The 16,275-nt window shown below is 38.5% G+C and overlaps 2 protein-coding genes across 2 annotated transcripts; one reads left to right on the forward strand and one right to left on the reverse strand.

Annotated features, from left to right (window-relative positions):
- Nucleotides 1-27: 27 nt before the first annotated feature.
- On the forward strand, nt 28-9,557 carry bpnt2 (3'(2'), 5'-bisphosphate nucleotidase 2). The gene is made up of 8 exons (XM_089007429.1): nt 28-591; nt 1,603-1,675; nt 1,768-1,914; nt 3,182-3,338; nt 3,430-3,525; nt 3,618-3,779; nt 4,387-4,521; nt 5,408-9,557. The coding sequence occupies exons 1-8, from the start codon at nt 473-475 to the stop codon at nt 5,548-5,550; spliced, it is 1,032 nt and encodes a 343-aa protein (XP_088863555.1). The 5' UTR covers nt 28-472; the 3' UTR covers nt 5,551-9,557.
- Nucleotides 7,563-16,226, reverse strand: tmem68 (transmembrane protein 68). Its single transcript, XM_089007430.1, has 9 exons — nt 16,074-16,226; nt 15,629-15,784; nt 15,162-15,335; nt 14,980-15,079; nt 13,135-13,302; nt 12,877-13,070; nt 12,746-12,806; nt 10,733-10,872; nt 7,563-9,942 (listed from the first exon to the last, which is right to left on the reverse strand). The coding sequence occupies exons 2-9, from the start codon at nt 15,686-15,688 to the stop codon at nt 9,838-9,840; spliced, it is 1,002 nt and encodes a 333-aa protein (XP_088863556.1). The 5' UTR covers nt 15,689-15,784; nt 16,074-16,226; the 3' UTR covers nt 7,563-9,837.
- Between the last annotated feature and the right edge of the window lie 49 nt (nt 16,227-16,275).

Below are 16,275 nucleotides of genomic sequence, written 5' to 3' on the forward strand. Positions count from 1 at the left end.
ACGTCGAGTAACAACCCGGAAAAGAAACACGTCATCTGATTCCAGTCGTTGAAAGGGATGATGAGTGAACAGAGACTGTATTGTTCAAGTCTACGTTCGGCAAGACACAAAACTCGGTTAGATACTTTGGGTTTCGCAGCAAGAAATGTGTCGAGTGAAAAGGAAGACACGATTGGAAGTTAGAAGAATTTGATCCGTAAAGTCTTGTTTAGTTAGCGCTAAACGACAGAACCTTCAAGTGGAATAAGAGCTTAGGGGGTCGCAGGGGCGACAGTACCGCATCGACACTTGATTTAATACATTATGGTATTCGTCTAGCGCCTTCGCGCGCCTATCCTCCAGATCAATCCGTGTGCGTGACGAAGCTTCGGTTGGGAATTTAAAACAATCTGCGTCGGCCACGTCCCGTCACCTGTGAACAATCGCTCGCTTTTTTTTGCCCCAGAGAGAAGATAGCTAGATCTTGGCCATTATGGCTCCGATGGGTATTCGCCCGTCTCCTTTCGGCGTGGCCGTTTTTTGCCTTCTGGCGCTCGGTATTTTATACCACCTTTACGCCGGGGTTATCTCCAGCAGACTGTCTGCTTTCAGGTGAGTCTCCCGTCCCACTCGTGTAAATACGCGCACAGTGATCCATCCAAGTCGCTGTAGCCCTGTCACCTCGGTCGATATCATTTTATTCATAAGATGTCTAGATGGGCGATTAGCCTCTCTAGCTAAGCTACCAACATATGTACAATTTTCTTTTTCAAAGCGAGGTCATACAAGCAAAGCATATTTATGTTCGACGTCATCTTGGAATTCTCCTTTAGCCCCCAAAAAAAAAATAATACTGTGCAGGATGTACAGTCCCAGCTGCTCAAAACACTTTACGACACCAATCATTTTTCCTCAACTGCCGCCACACACACACACACACTGACGCACACGTATACAAATGTCTCCATATCATGCTCGAGTATCATCTAGCTATCTAGTCGCTAGCTAGCGATTAGCTATCTATTCGCTAGCGATTAGCTATCTATTCGCTAGCGATTAGCTATCTATTCGCTAGCTAGCTTGCTATCTATTTGAGTTACTTCGGGGTCGAGTGACTGATGGCGCGTGTGGCTGCCACTGCTCACCCACAGAAAAAAACTTATCGTGTGACTGTAATGTGACCTTGAGAGTTTTGAAAGCCGCTTAGAAATGAAATGTATTATTATTATTATTATTATTATTATTATTATTATTATTATTGCTCATCAGGCTTATTTAAAAGGGGGCGTTTACCCGTTTCGACATCAACGGCCATAGGTCAGTATCATCCAATCAAAATTGCGCTTTCTGCCAACAGCCGCCCAAACAGCGAAATGAACAGCGAAAAAGCGAGAATATGTATTCCGTTTTATCGGCGAGCTCGATGCAATCATCAAAAGAGCCATAAATTCCCGACACAGATTATTTTTTAGCTTTTCATCTCTCCAAAAATAAGAATTTTATTCTCAAAAAAATATGATAATAATCACCCCCACGCCCCACCATAAAAATGACTTGGTCTAGTCCAATTTGTGATGCTTTCTCAGTCTAACTTTTTATTGTCTTCTGTATTTTTCTTTGCAGCCAGAAGAAGAACATCAATCTGAGAGATCTTCTGGCTGTATCGGTGGAGGCTGCAGTTCTTGGTGGCAAGGAGGTCAAAAAAAAAAAAAAAAAAAAAAAAGAAAAGCCCCCCTACTGTGTTGGTTAAAGTTGTGACATGGATCATTTTTGTGTTTTCTTGATTAGGTGAAGAAGGTGCGTGAGGAAAACAATCTGAAGGAGAAATCAAAGGGAAAGACCAAAGAGGGGGCCGTTGAGCTGCTAACCATGGGCGACTTGCTCTCACATCGAAAAATGTACAACCTTGTCAAGAACACCTTCCCGGACATCACGGTGTGCTTTGCTTTTGCACTTTTTTTTTATAATTATTTATTTGTTTTTATATGTTACACTTTTCAGTACCATCCATTCTCCAGACCGCTTAATCCTTCTTAGGGTTGCAGGGGGGGGGGTGCTGGAGCCTATCCCAGGCGGGGGGACACCCTGAACTGGTTGCCAGTCAATCGCGGGGTACACAGAGATAACCAACTCATCACACTCACACCTAAAGACAATTTAGAGTGGTCAGTCAGCCTGCCATGCAGGTTTTTGGAATGTGGGAGGAAACCGGAATACCTGGAGAAAAGCAACGCGGGCCTTGGGGGGAGAACATGAAAATTCCACACAGGGTGTTCGGACCAGGTTTTGAACTCACGACCTCTGCACTGTGAAGTCAATGTGCAAACCACTTGACTACCTGCCCGCCATTTATTTTTATTATTATTATTATTATTATTATTGTTGTTATTATTATTATATTTTCTACTAACTTTGTGACTGCTTTATTTCCTGTATATTATAGTTGTGCATGTTAAGCACTTTGTTGCAGCTTCAGATGTTGTTAAAGCTCTACATAAATCGATATGTATTGTTGTTGTTATTATTATTATTATTATTATTATTATTATTATTATTATTATTATTATTATAGCGCATTTATTATTATTACATATTATCATTGTTGTTGTGGTGACCCCTGAAGGGAAAAGCCGAAAGGAAATTATTATTATTATTATTATTATTATTATTATTTATTATATTATTATTATTATTATTATTATTATTATTATTATTGTTGTCATTGTGGCGACCCCTGCAGGGAAAAGCCGAAAGGAACTGATTCTTCTTCTTCTTCTTCTTCTTCTTGTTATTATTATTATTATTATTATTATTATTATTATTATTATTGTGGCGACCCTTGAAGGGAAAAGTCGAAAGGCAAATATAATAATAATAATAATAATTATTATTATTATTAATATAATTGTGGCAACCACTGAATGGAAAGCCCGAAAGGAACTGATTATTATTATTATTATTATTATTATTATTATTATTATTATTATTATTATTATTATTATTATTATTATTATGGTTCACAAGGAATAATTTGAAATTTTCGTTTGAACTTTAGCAAGCATCATGGAATTTCACAAGTTTGATTTGCTTTCGCGGGCCGAATAAAATGATACGACGGGCCACATTTGGCCCCCGGGCCTCGACTTGGACACCAGTGCCACACAAGTTGCTCACCTTTTTTTTCCCCTTTTTCTCGCCGCAGGTCAACAGCGAGGAACATGACAACACGGCGGATCACACGGCATCGTGGAGCGGTAACATTCCGGAAGACATCCTCCAGTTGGGAGGCCACAAAGAAGTCCCCGCCCACAGCGTCACGGTGTGGATCGATCCTTTGGATGCCACGCAGGAATACACAGGTGCCGTTTTCATCGCCGTCACTCTCAAAATGGCTACCCCCCGGATCTTATGAGCCACCATCTTTGTTTTTTTTTTTTCCTTGATTCTCAGAGTCTTTGGTGAAATATGTGACGACGATGGTGTGCGTGGCTGTTAGCGGCAAGCCGGTCATCGGTGTTATACACCAACCGTTCACCGGCTACACTGGTTTGTAGAAGCTTCGTCGCTCTCTCACGGTGGATTTTTGGCTCACATGTTTGATGGGTGACAAACCCCCCAAAAATGTCTCTCCCTCACAGCTTGGGCGGATGTGAATCAAGGATCCAACATGACCCCTCGCTCGTCCTACAGCGTTAGCGCCCCGAAAGTCATTGTGTCCCGCTCTCATTCGGGGAAGGTGAGAAGCTTTGTTCACGATGCTTTCGGAAACGCCACCACCATTATCGAAGCGGGAGGAGCCGGTAAGACGCTTTATTTTTATTTTTAGTTTAATTTTTATTTTTTTAACGTTCACGTCGGAATTGATGGTGAAAATCGTTTTCCAGTGTACAAGGTGCACCGGCATATAAGGTGCACCCCCAGTAAATGGTGTATTTTCAATTTTTTTTTCCATATACAGTAAAGTCTCGTTATATCGATATTCAAGGGAGTCCGAAAAAATATCGATATAACCGGGACTATCGATATATCAGACCCTGTTTGCATGTAATTTTCTCAGTGCGTGCATAGAAATAGTATCGATATAACAGGGACTATCGATATATCCGATATCGATATAACGAGACTTTACTGTATAAGGTGCACCGGACTGTAAGGCGCACCTTCAATGAATGGAAAAAAAAACTTTTCCAAATATACTGTAATTTCCAGTGGATAAGGTGCACCCTCAGTGGATGGTGTATTTTCAATGTTTTACATATATAAGGCGCACCAGACTATAAGGCGCAGGGTAATCATTTGAAGAACAAGAAGGCTTTTGGGTGCGCCTTATACACTGGAAAATCGGGTAAATGTCCGATGCATCAAGTATTCTCATCTTAACACGCCGGCGGTCTTGTCTCCCTTCAGGGTATAAAGTCCTGTCGCTCCTGCAGATGCCTTCAGCAGAGAAAGAACCCGTAGACCAAGCCGACGTTTACATCCACGTCACCATGATCAAGAAATGGGACATCTGTGCTGGCGCTGCCATACTCGCCGCCCTCGGTAAGCTCTTGAACTTCTTCCGACAAGGCACAGAGACAAATGAACTGAGTTGTGTGAAATTTTGTAATGATAATAATAATAATAATAATCAGCATCATCATCATCATCATCGTCATCATAATCATAATCATAATCATCATCATCAAAATCTCCATCATCATCATAATTGTCTTCATAATCATGATAATCATAATCATACTAATCCTAATCATAATAATCATCATAATCGTCTTAATGATAATAATAATAATCATCATCATCATCATCATCATCATCGTCATCATAATCATCATCATCAAAATCTCCATCATCATCATCATCATCATCATCAAAATCGCCATCATCATCATAATTGTCATCATAATCATACTAATCCTAATCATAATAATCATCATAATCGTCTTAATAATAATAATAATAATAATAATAATAATAATCATCATCATCATCATCATCATCATAATAAAACAACAACAACAATAGTAATAATAATAATAATAATAATAATAATAATAATAATAATAATTCATTTATTCATTAATTTATTTATTTCGAAACTCTCAAGATCACTTTACAGTCACAGGATATTTATTTTTTCTGTGGGTGCGCAGCGGCAGCCACACGTGCCAGCGTTCACTCAACACGGAAGTAACTCAAATAGATAGAAAACTAGCCAGCGAGCTAGATAGCTATATAGCTAGCCAGATAGCTAGACAGCTAATAGATAGCCAGCAAGCTAGACAATTTAGCTAGCTAAAGATCTTTTTTAGCTAGCTTTTGTAGCGCTAGCTAGCTAGATATCTATATCTATGTATTTATCTATGTATTTATTTAACTATTTATATAATTGCAGTAGTGAATTTGGCTTTTTTTGCTTGCCTGCTAGGGGGCCGCATGACGACTTTGAAAGGGGAGGAGATCGACTACAGCGGGACTCCCCTCAACAAAGGAGGCCTGGTGGCCAGCGTGAATGTTGACCATCACGCTATCTTGGAAAGGCTACCCAACTGGGACCCCGACAAGCAGTGAAAACCCACCGGTGGCGACCGCTCACCTGGCGGAATTCGTCGACGGAGCGGTCGCTCGATAAACAAAACCTCCTGGGGTAGACCAGAGCGAATTGGACAGCAGAGCCAAAATGGCCGCCGCGGGGACCCAGATTCATACAGTGTACGTATGGACATGCGGTTGACACTGAAAGTTGCGTTCGCTCCGGTCGTTCTCGTGTTGTCTTTGGTGGATTTGCATGATGGTGAACGTGGACACACTGGCAAAATATCTTCAATTATTTATTATTATTTTTTAATAATAATAATAATAATAAAAAAGAATAAGGATTTTATTGTAGCGCAGAAAGATGGATGCGTGTTCGCTTTTTCCCATTGTTTTAAACACCCCCTCCTTGTATTGTCAATCATCTTCTTCATTGGTACTTTTCTTGGGATCCGATCAACACTGGATATGAGATATATATATATATATATATATATATATATAGAGGATATACTCCTTTCGCTGCCGTTAGGGTCTGCGTTTAAAATGGTGTTTGATTTTAAGATGAAATATGGACGAGGGGAGTGGACTTGTTTGCTCACAGCATTTTTGGCATGAATTTTATTAAAACGTGTTTTAAGAAGTTCTCCTTTGGTGTCCGCCTAAAAGTCATTCGTGGTCCTGGTTGGTTTTCTAGTCATGTTAATTAAAATAAAGTAATAATAATAATAATAATAATAATAATACATTTCATTTATAAGCGCCTTTCAAAACTCTCAAGGACACTTTACAGTCACAGGATTTCTTTTTTTCTGCGGGTGAGCAGTGGCAGCCACACTCCCTCAACTCGTAGGTTGAAAAACTTCTGTTGATTTGGATTAACGAAAAGCAGCTAGCAGGGGACAGTGTGTGAGGGTATTATCGCCGAGAAAGCACAGCAGCTTCACTCGGATATCATCAAGAGGCAACTAACGACCATCACAAACGACTTTATTATACACTACAGTTTATTTCTTTGATTATAATACAATAGAACATTTATACATAAAATGAGGTATATTTGGTGTCGTTTTAAGGCTTTTTTAGTCGAAAATTACGTTTTATGGGGATCTGGAAACGGATTATTCTCATTTTTAATGGGTTCCTATGGGGAATTAATGGTTGGAAGACACACTTTTCGCCTTACACACACTTTCAGTACTTGTGTCGTTTTTTTTTACCTGAAAAGTTCTTCAACCAGTGAAGCGCAACACAATTACGTACGTTTTGATTTGCTCTCGCCTGCCAAAGCAAAATCCATTTACGACAATTACGTAGGCTTCTTCGAGAATACAAACCGATTTTAGAAAACCGACGAAACCGGAATCAGGTTGGATGTGTCGGGGCTTTAAACGGCCAACTCTGTGTGTTTGTGTTTTAATAATATCTATTTTTGTGTCAGCGTGAACTTCACCATAAGCATTCTATCAGTTTCATAAAAAAAATAAAATTAAAATCAAATCAAAAAGCAGGTGGGACATTTCACCAACGGTAACCACGTAATCCTTTTACCGGAAGTTAGCGGTCAGGCGGCGGCAATTGCGGAATCAAGTTATGTGTGTCGGGGCTTGAAACGGCCAAGTCTGTATGTTTGTATTTTCATAATATCTATTTTTGTGTTAGTGTGAACTTCACCCCCAGCAATCCATCAGTGTCATTAAAAAAATAAAAAATGAATTTTCACCGACTTTAACCACGTGATCCCCTTTACCTGAAGTTAGCGGTCAGGCGGCGGCAATTGCGGTTGTTGAGCTCTCTCGGTTATTAGTCTCATTTCGAGTTTGTTTCACGTAATGGCGATTACGAAGAAAATACATCTGGAGTTCGTGGGAAGCGTTTTCAAACGTTCCACGGGAGCCACGATTGCGTTGCCAAAGTGCGTCCAGTTGCCTCAGCCTCAAGACTCCCACAAAGGTAAGTAGCGATTTAAGTCCCCCCAATTTACAAACGTTTCTATAAACAGAATATTTTTAGCTTTATGGCTGTTGCGATGTTACTTGAAACAAAACTTCCTGAAAAAAATAATTTTATTCCACTTCAAAAGTGCCCTATTCAGATTGTCTCATTAAAATCCGTTCAATAGACTTGGACATTTCAAGAAGCCAGGACACAATCGGTGGAAACAGCTCATTTACAATTATTAATTATAAAAAGCGCTAAATGGTAACCGGACCATATTTATATAGCACATTAGCTAGCCCACATGATGCCCAAAAGTGCTTTTGAAATCCAGAAAATTGCACACGCATTAAAACACCAATGGGGAAACTTAATTGCTCCCACAAACAGAGCAACTGGTAGGAGCAAAAAATTAATAAAAATACAATTACAAAAATTTAATAGTCAAACCAGAGTTTTCGAACGTCTCGGATCTCGACCAATTCGGTTTTCGACCAAAAATTTTGTTTGTTTTACACAAGTGATGTGTCGTTCGCGAACGAGCCGGTTCTTGTAGCCGGATCGCTGATGTAAACAAAGGGAGCCGGAAATGGGAGTCGACTTTTCCCCCCTGATTTTCAGCCATTTGCGATTGTAGATGACAAAGGATTCATAAAATATAATTATGCTCTCAACCCAATCTATGCAATTCCACAGGGAAAGTGAAAATTATTAGATTAGTGTATTTTTTTACACGAGTAATTCGTTTTTTACATAATTTTTGGTAGTGAATTAATTTAAGCAACAAAAAAAGGAGCCATTTACGAGCCAAAAGAGCCGGATCTTTTTAGTGAGCCGAGCCAAAGGAATCGGTTCTCTGAAAGGAGCCGGAATTCCCATCACTAATAATCATAATTCATTTCATTTCTAAGCGCCTTTCAAAACTCTCAAGGTCATACATTGGTTTACAGCTGAAAATGGGTTGTCGACTAAACTGAGCGCACCTGAATGCACCATTCGACTTCCCCTCCGCTTCCTTATATGTCACTTCCTGTTGTCACTTCTCATTTTGATTGACGAATTATCCTTGTTTAGCGTTCCATTTTGAGTCAACGGTTTGTATTGTTCAGTCATGATTGAAAAAAAGCAGACATTGATTAAATTGATTATAATGTTTCAGTTTTTTGACCAAATCTGTTTTAGAGCAGATTTTTTAAATGGATTCTGGTCGAAAATCGAGGTTTGACTGTAGTTGGGGGGGGGGGGGGGGAAGCCACGTGTCAATCACTTTGAAAACTTCAGTGTAATTCTGCAAGAGTGGCTTAAAGGACAACCGACACCTCCGGACAAGTTGTGTCCACGGCATATAGCTATATTTTACGTTTTAAGACTCGTGCTGAATATTCAGGAAGTCTTGTTTTCGAATTGATGACGATTCCTGACGTGACGTCACTGAAGGAACGCCCCTGACCGAGAAAGCGACACACAATGCATTTTGGGTACTTTGTTTGGTCTGAAAACATTGTGTTGATGGCGAAATTAGAAGGAAAACGACATAAATAACGCAATGGTGAATCGTTGTGTGTCGCACCAACACTACCAATTGCGGTAACACCATAAAAGTGGACACAAATTCTCAGCAGACAAATCAGCCCATTTCCAACTGAGCTTGGGCGCCATCTTGTGCATTTTCTGGGACGCTACATTTCAGTCCAGATGGCTCAAAATGACACGGAATAACTTCTTTAATCGATTGCAAACATGTATGCTTTCCTCTTCAGAACTATTTGAATCATATTCATAACTGGATGAGTAACAAGAAAGCATCTTTTCCGAATCTGAATTGTTTTGATTCTAGAGCAAGGCGAAGACGTCCTGGCGTGACATCACGAACAAGGGGGCGGGACCTTCTGAAACTCGCCATTTGCGGGGTCATTTTAAAGTAGTTTTGGGCCACTTTTAACTCATTTTTATTGGTGGTTTGCATTTGACTAAAAATATCAGCCTGCGTGTATTTTTAGATGGGTATTTTAGATGCTATAAAATGTTTTTCTGATGTCAGTTAGGAAACAAAAAAATGGTGTCGGTTGTCCTTTAAATTAACTGTTGTGATACCAACTTAAGTTATTCAACTCTTGCTTAAAAAAAAAAAAAGACAATAACGTCCAAGATCCTTCAAGAAGTCTTGTTTTTGGGACGACGTAGAAAGCGAGCCGACGCCCACAGCGACCAGTCGTCCATATTTGGCACCGAAACCGCGTCCGCAGCAGATGTCTCAAGTCTTTGAGGCCGCCTCGGAAATATGATTCAGATGTTGCGCCGCCAAAGCGCTTTGTGCATCGACGCCAATCCTCAAATGCACGTTGCCCTTTGCCGAATGGCGAGTTTTGCGCATGCAGAGGTTATTTATTCCCGCTTATATTTAGAGCGGAATCTCTCCAAAAGTGCTCTGAGAACGTTCCCTGGGATCTGCTGGTGTTTGTCGATCAGGGATTGGACAGCCTGTTTTACCTGCGGCGGAAAAAGGAAGTATTACTTTCGTCTAAATAGATGATTTTATTTATTTACAGTCGGTGAAACGTGGGGGGAAAAATAGTGAGCATAGGGAATTTGCGATTGGATTCATTGATGAGAAGGTTTCTTCAACCGTCATCTGTACTTCTTTGAAGGTGTTTCACTTCTTATCTAAGAGGCTTCGTCAGCAAACTAAAATCTTTTGCTGGTAGTTTTGACTCTCTCTCTATATATATATATATCCCTACTGTCCAGACGTGACGGTGCCACTCTGCTATGATAGGTCTCTGCTCTCAGTTTGGGGGGAAGCAGATGACTATTCCCTGAGGCTACACTGATTACCTCTATTGTACCGACTGATTACTTCTATTGTCCTGCCTGATTATGGGGTGTATGACTGGCCTGATTGCCCCATTTGCTCTGGTGTCACCTCATCAGCATAACTAAGTATGTTGCCTAAGAAGTCTGTTGTACGAACGATCCAAATTAAACCTCACCCCACCATGGCGATTTAGTGAAGGGTTTTGCTGTTTTATGAAAATAGCTTCTTTTACTCCCCTTTCAAAACCTTCTATTTTCTTTCGGTAATATTTTAACCTCGTTGTCGTCAAATGAGTGGTTGCTAGCTTTTAGGTGCATATGTACTGCTGACGTCCGACACCTTTCAAAGAAGATGACGGCTGAAGAAACCTTTTCATCGATGGACCACTCCTGTACGACTAAGAGCTTACACAGACGGATTGGAATAATGTTTTTTGTCTTCGGCAAAAATGTGCGGCCGGCGTACTTTTTCCGCCAGCTCGAACGCAGTCACGTTAGGGTCGTAGAGGATGGGCTCGCCGAGGAATGTTCGGAACTTGACCGGGAATCCGCCGTAGATGGGAGCGACGGGAAGACGAAAGGTCTCGTACAGCCAACGGAAAAATCCTGGACACAAAAAAACAAAACAAATAGATGGAAAAGCAACAAGAAAAAGACGATCGAAGCAATACAGTTGACTAATCCATAAATGTATTTATTTTTCTATCTATCCATTTATTTATTTACTTCTTTATTTATCCATTTATTTATGTATTCAGTGTTTATTTGTTTTTGATTTTTATTTCTGTATTTGTTTATTTATGTATGTATTTATTGATTTATTTATTTTTATATGTAATGCTTTCATTATTTATTGATTTATTTCTTTGTTTAGTTGCTTATGTATTTAGGTACTTTAGTTATTAATCCATGTATTTATTTATTTAGTTGTGTATCTACTTATTTTCTTATTTTTTTGTTTTTATGTATTTGTTTATTTATTAATGCATTTATTTATTTAGTTGTTTATGCATGTACTTCATTGTTTTGTTATTTATTTATTTGTGTATATTTATTTATCTATCCATTTATTTATTTATTTTCTTGTTTATTTATCGATCCATTTATATATGTATTTAGTGTTTATCTATTTATTTGTTTATGGTTTTTATTTTTTTATTTGGTTATTTATTCATGGATGTTTGTATTTGTTTATTTTTATTTATCTATTTGTATACATAATGCTTTCATTATTTGATTTATTTATTCTTTTTTTTTCTATTTATGCACTTTTTATTAATCCATTTATTTATGTATTTAGTTGTTTATCTATATATGTACTTGTTTTGTTATTTATTTGTGTATTTATTTATTTTTATTTATCCATTTATTTATTTACTTATTTTTTTATATATCCATTTATTTGTGTATTTTGTGTTTTTCTATTTGTTTTTGATTTTTATTTATCTGTTTATTTGGTTATTTATTCATGAATTTGTGTATTTGTTTATTTATGTATTTATCTATTTGTATCCATAATGCTTTCATTATTTATGGATTTATTTATTTGTTTATTTATGTACGTAATGTGTTTAGTAATCCATTTATTTATGTATTTAGTTGTTTATATATTTATTTACGTATTTATTTGTTTGTTTATTTATTCATGAATGTATTTAGTTTATCTATGTATGCATTTAATTGTTTTGTTATTTATTTATTAGTTTATTTATTTACTTATTTTTTTTGTTTTTATTGATGTATTTGTTTATTTGTTCATTTGGTTATTTATTCATGAATGTATTTATTTAGTTGTTTATCTATATATGTACTTACATGTTTTGTTATGTATTTATTTATTTACTTATTTATTTTATATATCCATTTATTTGTGTATTTTGTTTTTGATTTTTGATTTTTATTTATCTGTTTATTTGGTTATTTATTCATGAATTTGTGTATTTGTTTATTTATGTATTTATCTATTTGTATACATAATGCTTTCTTTATTTATTTATTTATTTGTGTACGTATTTGTTTTTGATTTTTATTTATCTGTTTATTAATCCATTTATTTATGTATTTGGTTTCTTTATTTATTTGTTTATTTATGTTGTTTTATGTATTTATTTATTTGTTTGTTTATTCATGTATGCATTTAATTGTTTTGTTATTTATTTATTTGTGTATGCATTTAATTGTTTACTATTTATTTTTTTTTTTTGTTTTTATGTATGTATTTATTTATCTGTTTTTATATATTTATGTATTTGTTTATGCCTGAATGTATTTATTCAGTTGTGTAACTATTGATTGAGTTATTTTTGTCGTTTTTATTTACTTATTTGTCTATTTATTTTAACAGACAAATGTATTGCTTGTGCGTGTTTGTAAATGAAAGCGGATCTTAAAATTTGCAATCAAAATACAGTAGTTGATTTTCATCAATGGTTTGTGTGAAATGGCTGCCGGTGAAGTGAGGGTGAAATTGGGCACTCACTCAACGTTCCCAGCGATCTGAAGCCTTCTCGGACATTTTGGGTAAACATTGGAATGACGGCCTGAAACGAAAATGGGCATGGTTGGCATTTTCCGTCCTATCGGTGACGGAGGTGACAATGATTGTCCCACCACTTGCGAATCGATGGCGACTTGTGCGAAGCCTTTGCGCTTTCCCCAAAGAAGAGGATAAGTCTCATCGCTGAACAAAGCCTCCCGCACACCTCCCGGAGAGATGGCCAACAGGTGGCCATTCTTCAGCGCCTGCACGCACTCCTCCTGGGGACCGTGCATCACGCTGAACACCTCCAACAACAATTTGAAGCCTGGAGGAACCGAAAAACAAGTCAAAGTGGGATAAAATAGGACAACTGGAGAGACGGCGCATACCCGGAATTTTGAAGAGGAAGTGGTCAGCCACCGAGTGGCAAGTGCGGCCTTTCTGGAGAATAACGTTAGCCAAAAAGTAGTAGTAATCGATAGGAATGGCCCCGTGATAGTACACGATGAGCGCCGGCCCCTTGTCGGGGATCTTGTCCATCCCGTGGATCTCGTAGCCTAGCGCGAAAGAAAACACATCGGTGCTGAAAAGTTTTTATAATTATAATAATAATACATTTCATTTCTAAGCGCCTCTAAAAACTCTCAAGGTCACTCTGCAGTCACAAAAATCGGTTTTTCTGCGGGTGAGCAGCGGCAGCCACATGCGCCAGCGTTCACTCAACACGGAAGTAACTCAAATAGATAAAACGCTAGCTAGCTAACATATAGCTAATAGATAGCCAGCTAGACAGTTAGCTAACTACCTAGATAGCCATCTAGCTAATAAATAGCCAGCTACATAGGTAGCTAGACAGATAGCAAATGGATAAATAGCCAGCTACATAGCTAGCTAGCTAGACAGACAGCAAATAGATAGCAAATGGATAAATCGCCAGCTACATAGCTAGCTACACAGATGGCAAATAGATAGCCAGCTACATAGCTAGCTGGCTAGACAGATAGCAAATAGATAGCAAAAGGATAAAACGCCAGCTACATAGCTAGCTAGATAGACAGATAGCAAATAGATAGAAAATGGATCAATAGCCAGCTACATTGCGAGCTAGCTAGACAGATAGCAAATAGATAGCAAATGGATAAATTGCCAGCTACATAGCTAGCAAATGGATAAATCGCCAGCTACATAGCGAGCTAGATAGACAGATAGCAAATAGATAGAAAATGGATCAATAGCCAGCTACATTGCTAGCTCGCTAGACAGATAGCAAATAGATGGTACATGGATAAATCGCCAGCTACATAGCTAGCTAGACAGATAGTAAATGGATAAATCGCCAGCTACATAGCGAGCTAGATAGACAGATAGCAAATAGATATAAAATGGATCAATAGCCAGCTACATAGGTAGCTCGCTAGACAGATAGCAAATAGATGGTAAATGGATAAATCGCCAGCTACATAGCTAGCTAGACAGATAGTAAATGGATAAATAGCCTGCTACATAGCTAGCTACACAGATGGCAAATAGACAGAAAATAGATAAATAGCCAGCTACATAGCTAGCTGGCTAGACAGATAGCAAATGGATAAATTGCCAGCTACATAGCTAGCCAGACAGATAGCAAATGGATAAATCGCCAGCTACATAGCTAGCTAGATAGACAGATAGCAAATAGATAGAAAATGGATCAATAGCCAGCTACATTGCTAGCTAGCTAGACAGATAGCAAATAGATGGCAAATGGATAAATCGCCAGCTAAATAGCTAGCTAGCTAGACAGATAGCAAATAGATAGAAAATGGATCAATAGCCAGCTACATTGCTAGCTAGCTAGACAGATAGCAAATAGATGGCAAATGGATAAATCGCCAGCTAAATAGCTAGCTAGCTAGACAGATAGCAAATAGATAGAAAATGGATCAATAGCCAGCTACATTGCTAGCTAGCTAGACAGATAGCAAATAGATGGCAAATGGATAAATCGCCAGCTAAATAGCTAGCTAGCTAGACAGATAGCAAATGGATACATCGCCAGCTACATAGCTAACTTTAGGGCTGTGTTACTGTTTTGGTTTTATTCCTAGACAGATGATATATTTTTGAAAGAAAAAAAAAAAACATAACTCATGATGATAATCTTTCTTTCCTTTCATAACGTTTGCTGCTGTGAAACGTATATTTCTCCAATGCGAGACTAATAAATTTCAATGTCCCACCCCGTGTCACCTTACCATGCCATATGGCGCCGTGTCCATCCCATAACGTGGCCAGAGTCTTTCGGGCGCCATCCCACAGGTTGTTGCAGTAGGCCTCTCGCAACTGATTCTTCCTCTGTTAGAAGAGAAAAGTTACAAACTTGCTTAGCAACAACATTGCACTTTCACACCAAAGTACCGATTTTTGGTGGTAGTACCTTATAGACGTGAAGAAAAAGTATCGAGAGATACAGAAGGATGACGATGAGGAAGGGGAGGATGAAGACGATAGCCAGAGGGGTGAAAACCCATAACAGGTATTCCAAAACACTCAGATAGTCCTCCAGTTGACCCAGGCCAGCCCATTCCTCCAAGGCGTGAAAGCCACAAACCTGTTGACACACAGCAGGTGGGGGCGATACAGTACATATGCACCTAAAAGCTAGCAAACGCTCATTTGATGACAATGAGGTTAAAATCTTAGCGAAAGAAAATAGTAGACCCCATAATCAGGACTACCAGCAAATTTTAGTTCGCTGACGAAGCCTCTTGGATGAGAAGCAAAACATCCGACACCTTAAAGAAGTACGGGTAACAGCTGAAGAAACCTTTTCATCATATTGAGAGACTTTATGTAAACGTTCTGAATAATAACGGAGTGTGTTCCCGAACAGAAAAGTCTTACGAAGAAGGCGAATGTGTCCTCGGCGACCATCACGCACGACTGGTTCCCTGCATTGGACATCCTTCCTTGACTGTCTGTCAGTCACCGGAGACGCGACTCTCTCTGATCACTCAATTGATAAAGCTTGGATGGCATTTGCCACGACAACCGAGCCAACTAGGTAAAAAAAGGGAGACATTAAATTCGAGGATTAGGTCGGGGTCATTGACTCGAGGTCGCTATTGCACCATCGCTTTAGCTCACGTGACTGACGTGTTTTGAATGTATAAAAGGGTGTTAGTTTGGTCAAACGTTTACAAATTCTGAGACGAGACAAGCGAAAAAAAAGATTGACTTTCTTAGATATTACCGATAATTAACAAACAACAACAGCGGGCCAGTGATGCCTTCCTATTCACTCGCTAATCACGTTCTAAAATTAAGTTCGCGTAACCAATATATTTACCGTGGTTGGGTGCTCTGTTTCTTTCAGACATTGATTAAAATTGCTATTCCTAGCAACGACGTTTAAAAAAAAATAATAAAAATGCCCACTTGGTCATTACGAGTCCATAACGCTTTGTGTGTAACACAGAAATAGGTCCGATTTCGTCCCCATTTTCAGATCAACTAGTTCCGATGAACGAAAGTGAAACTCGGAACATTCG

This window comes from Hippocampus bargibanti, linkage group LG11 (genome assembly GCF_051943395.1).
Source record: "Hippocampus bargibanti isolate YZ-2025 linkage group LG11, ASM5194339v1, whole genome shotgun sequence".
NCBI lineage: Eukaryota > Metazoa > Chordata > Actinopteri > Syngnathiformes > Syngnathidae > Hippocampus > Hippocampus bargibanti.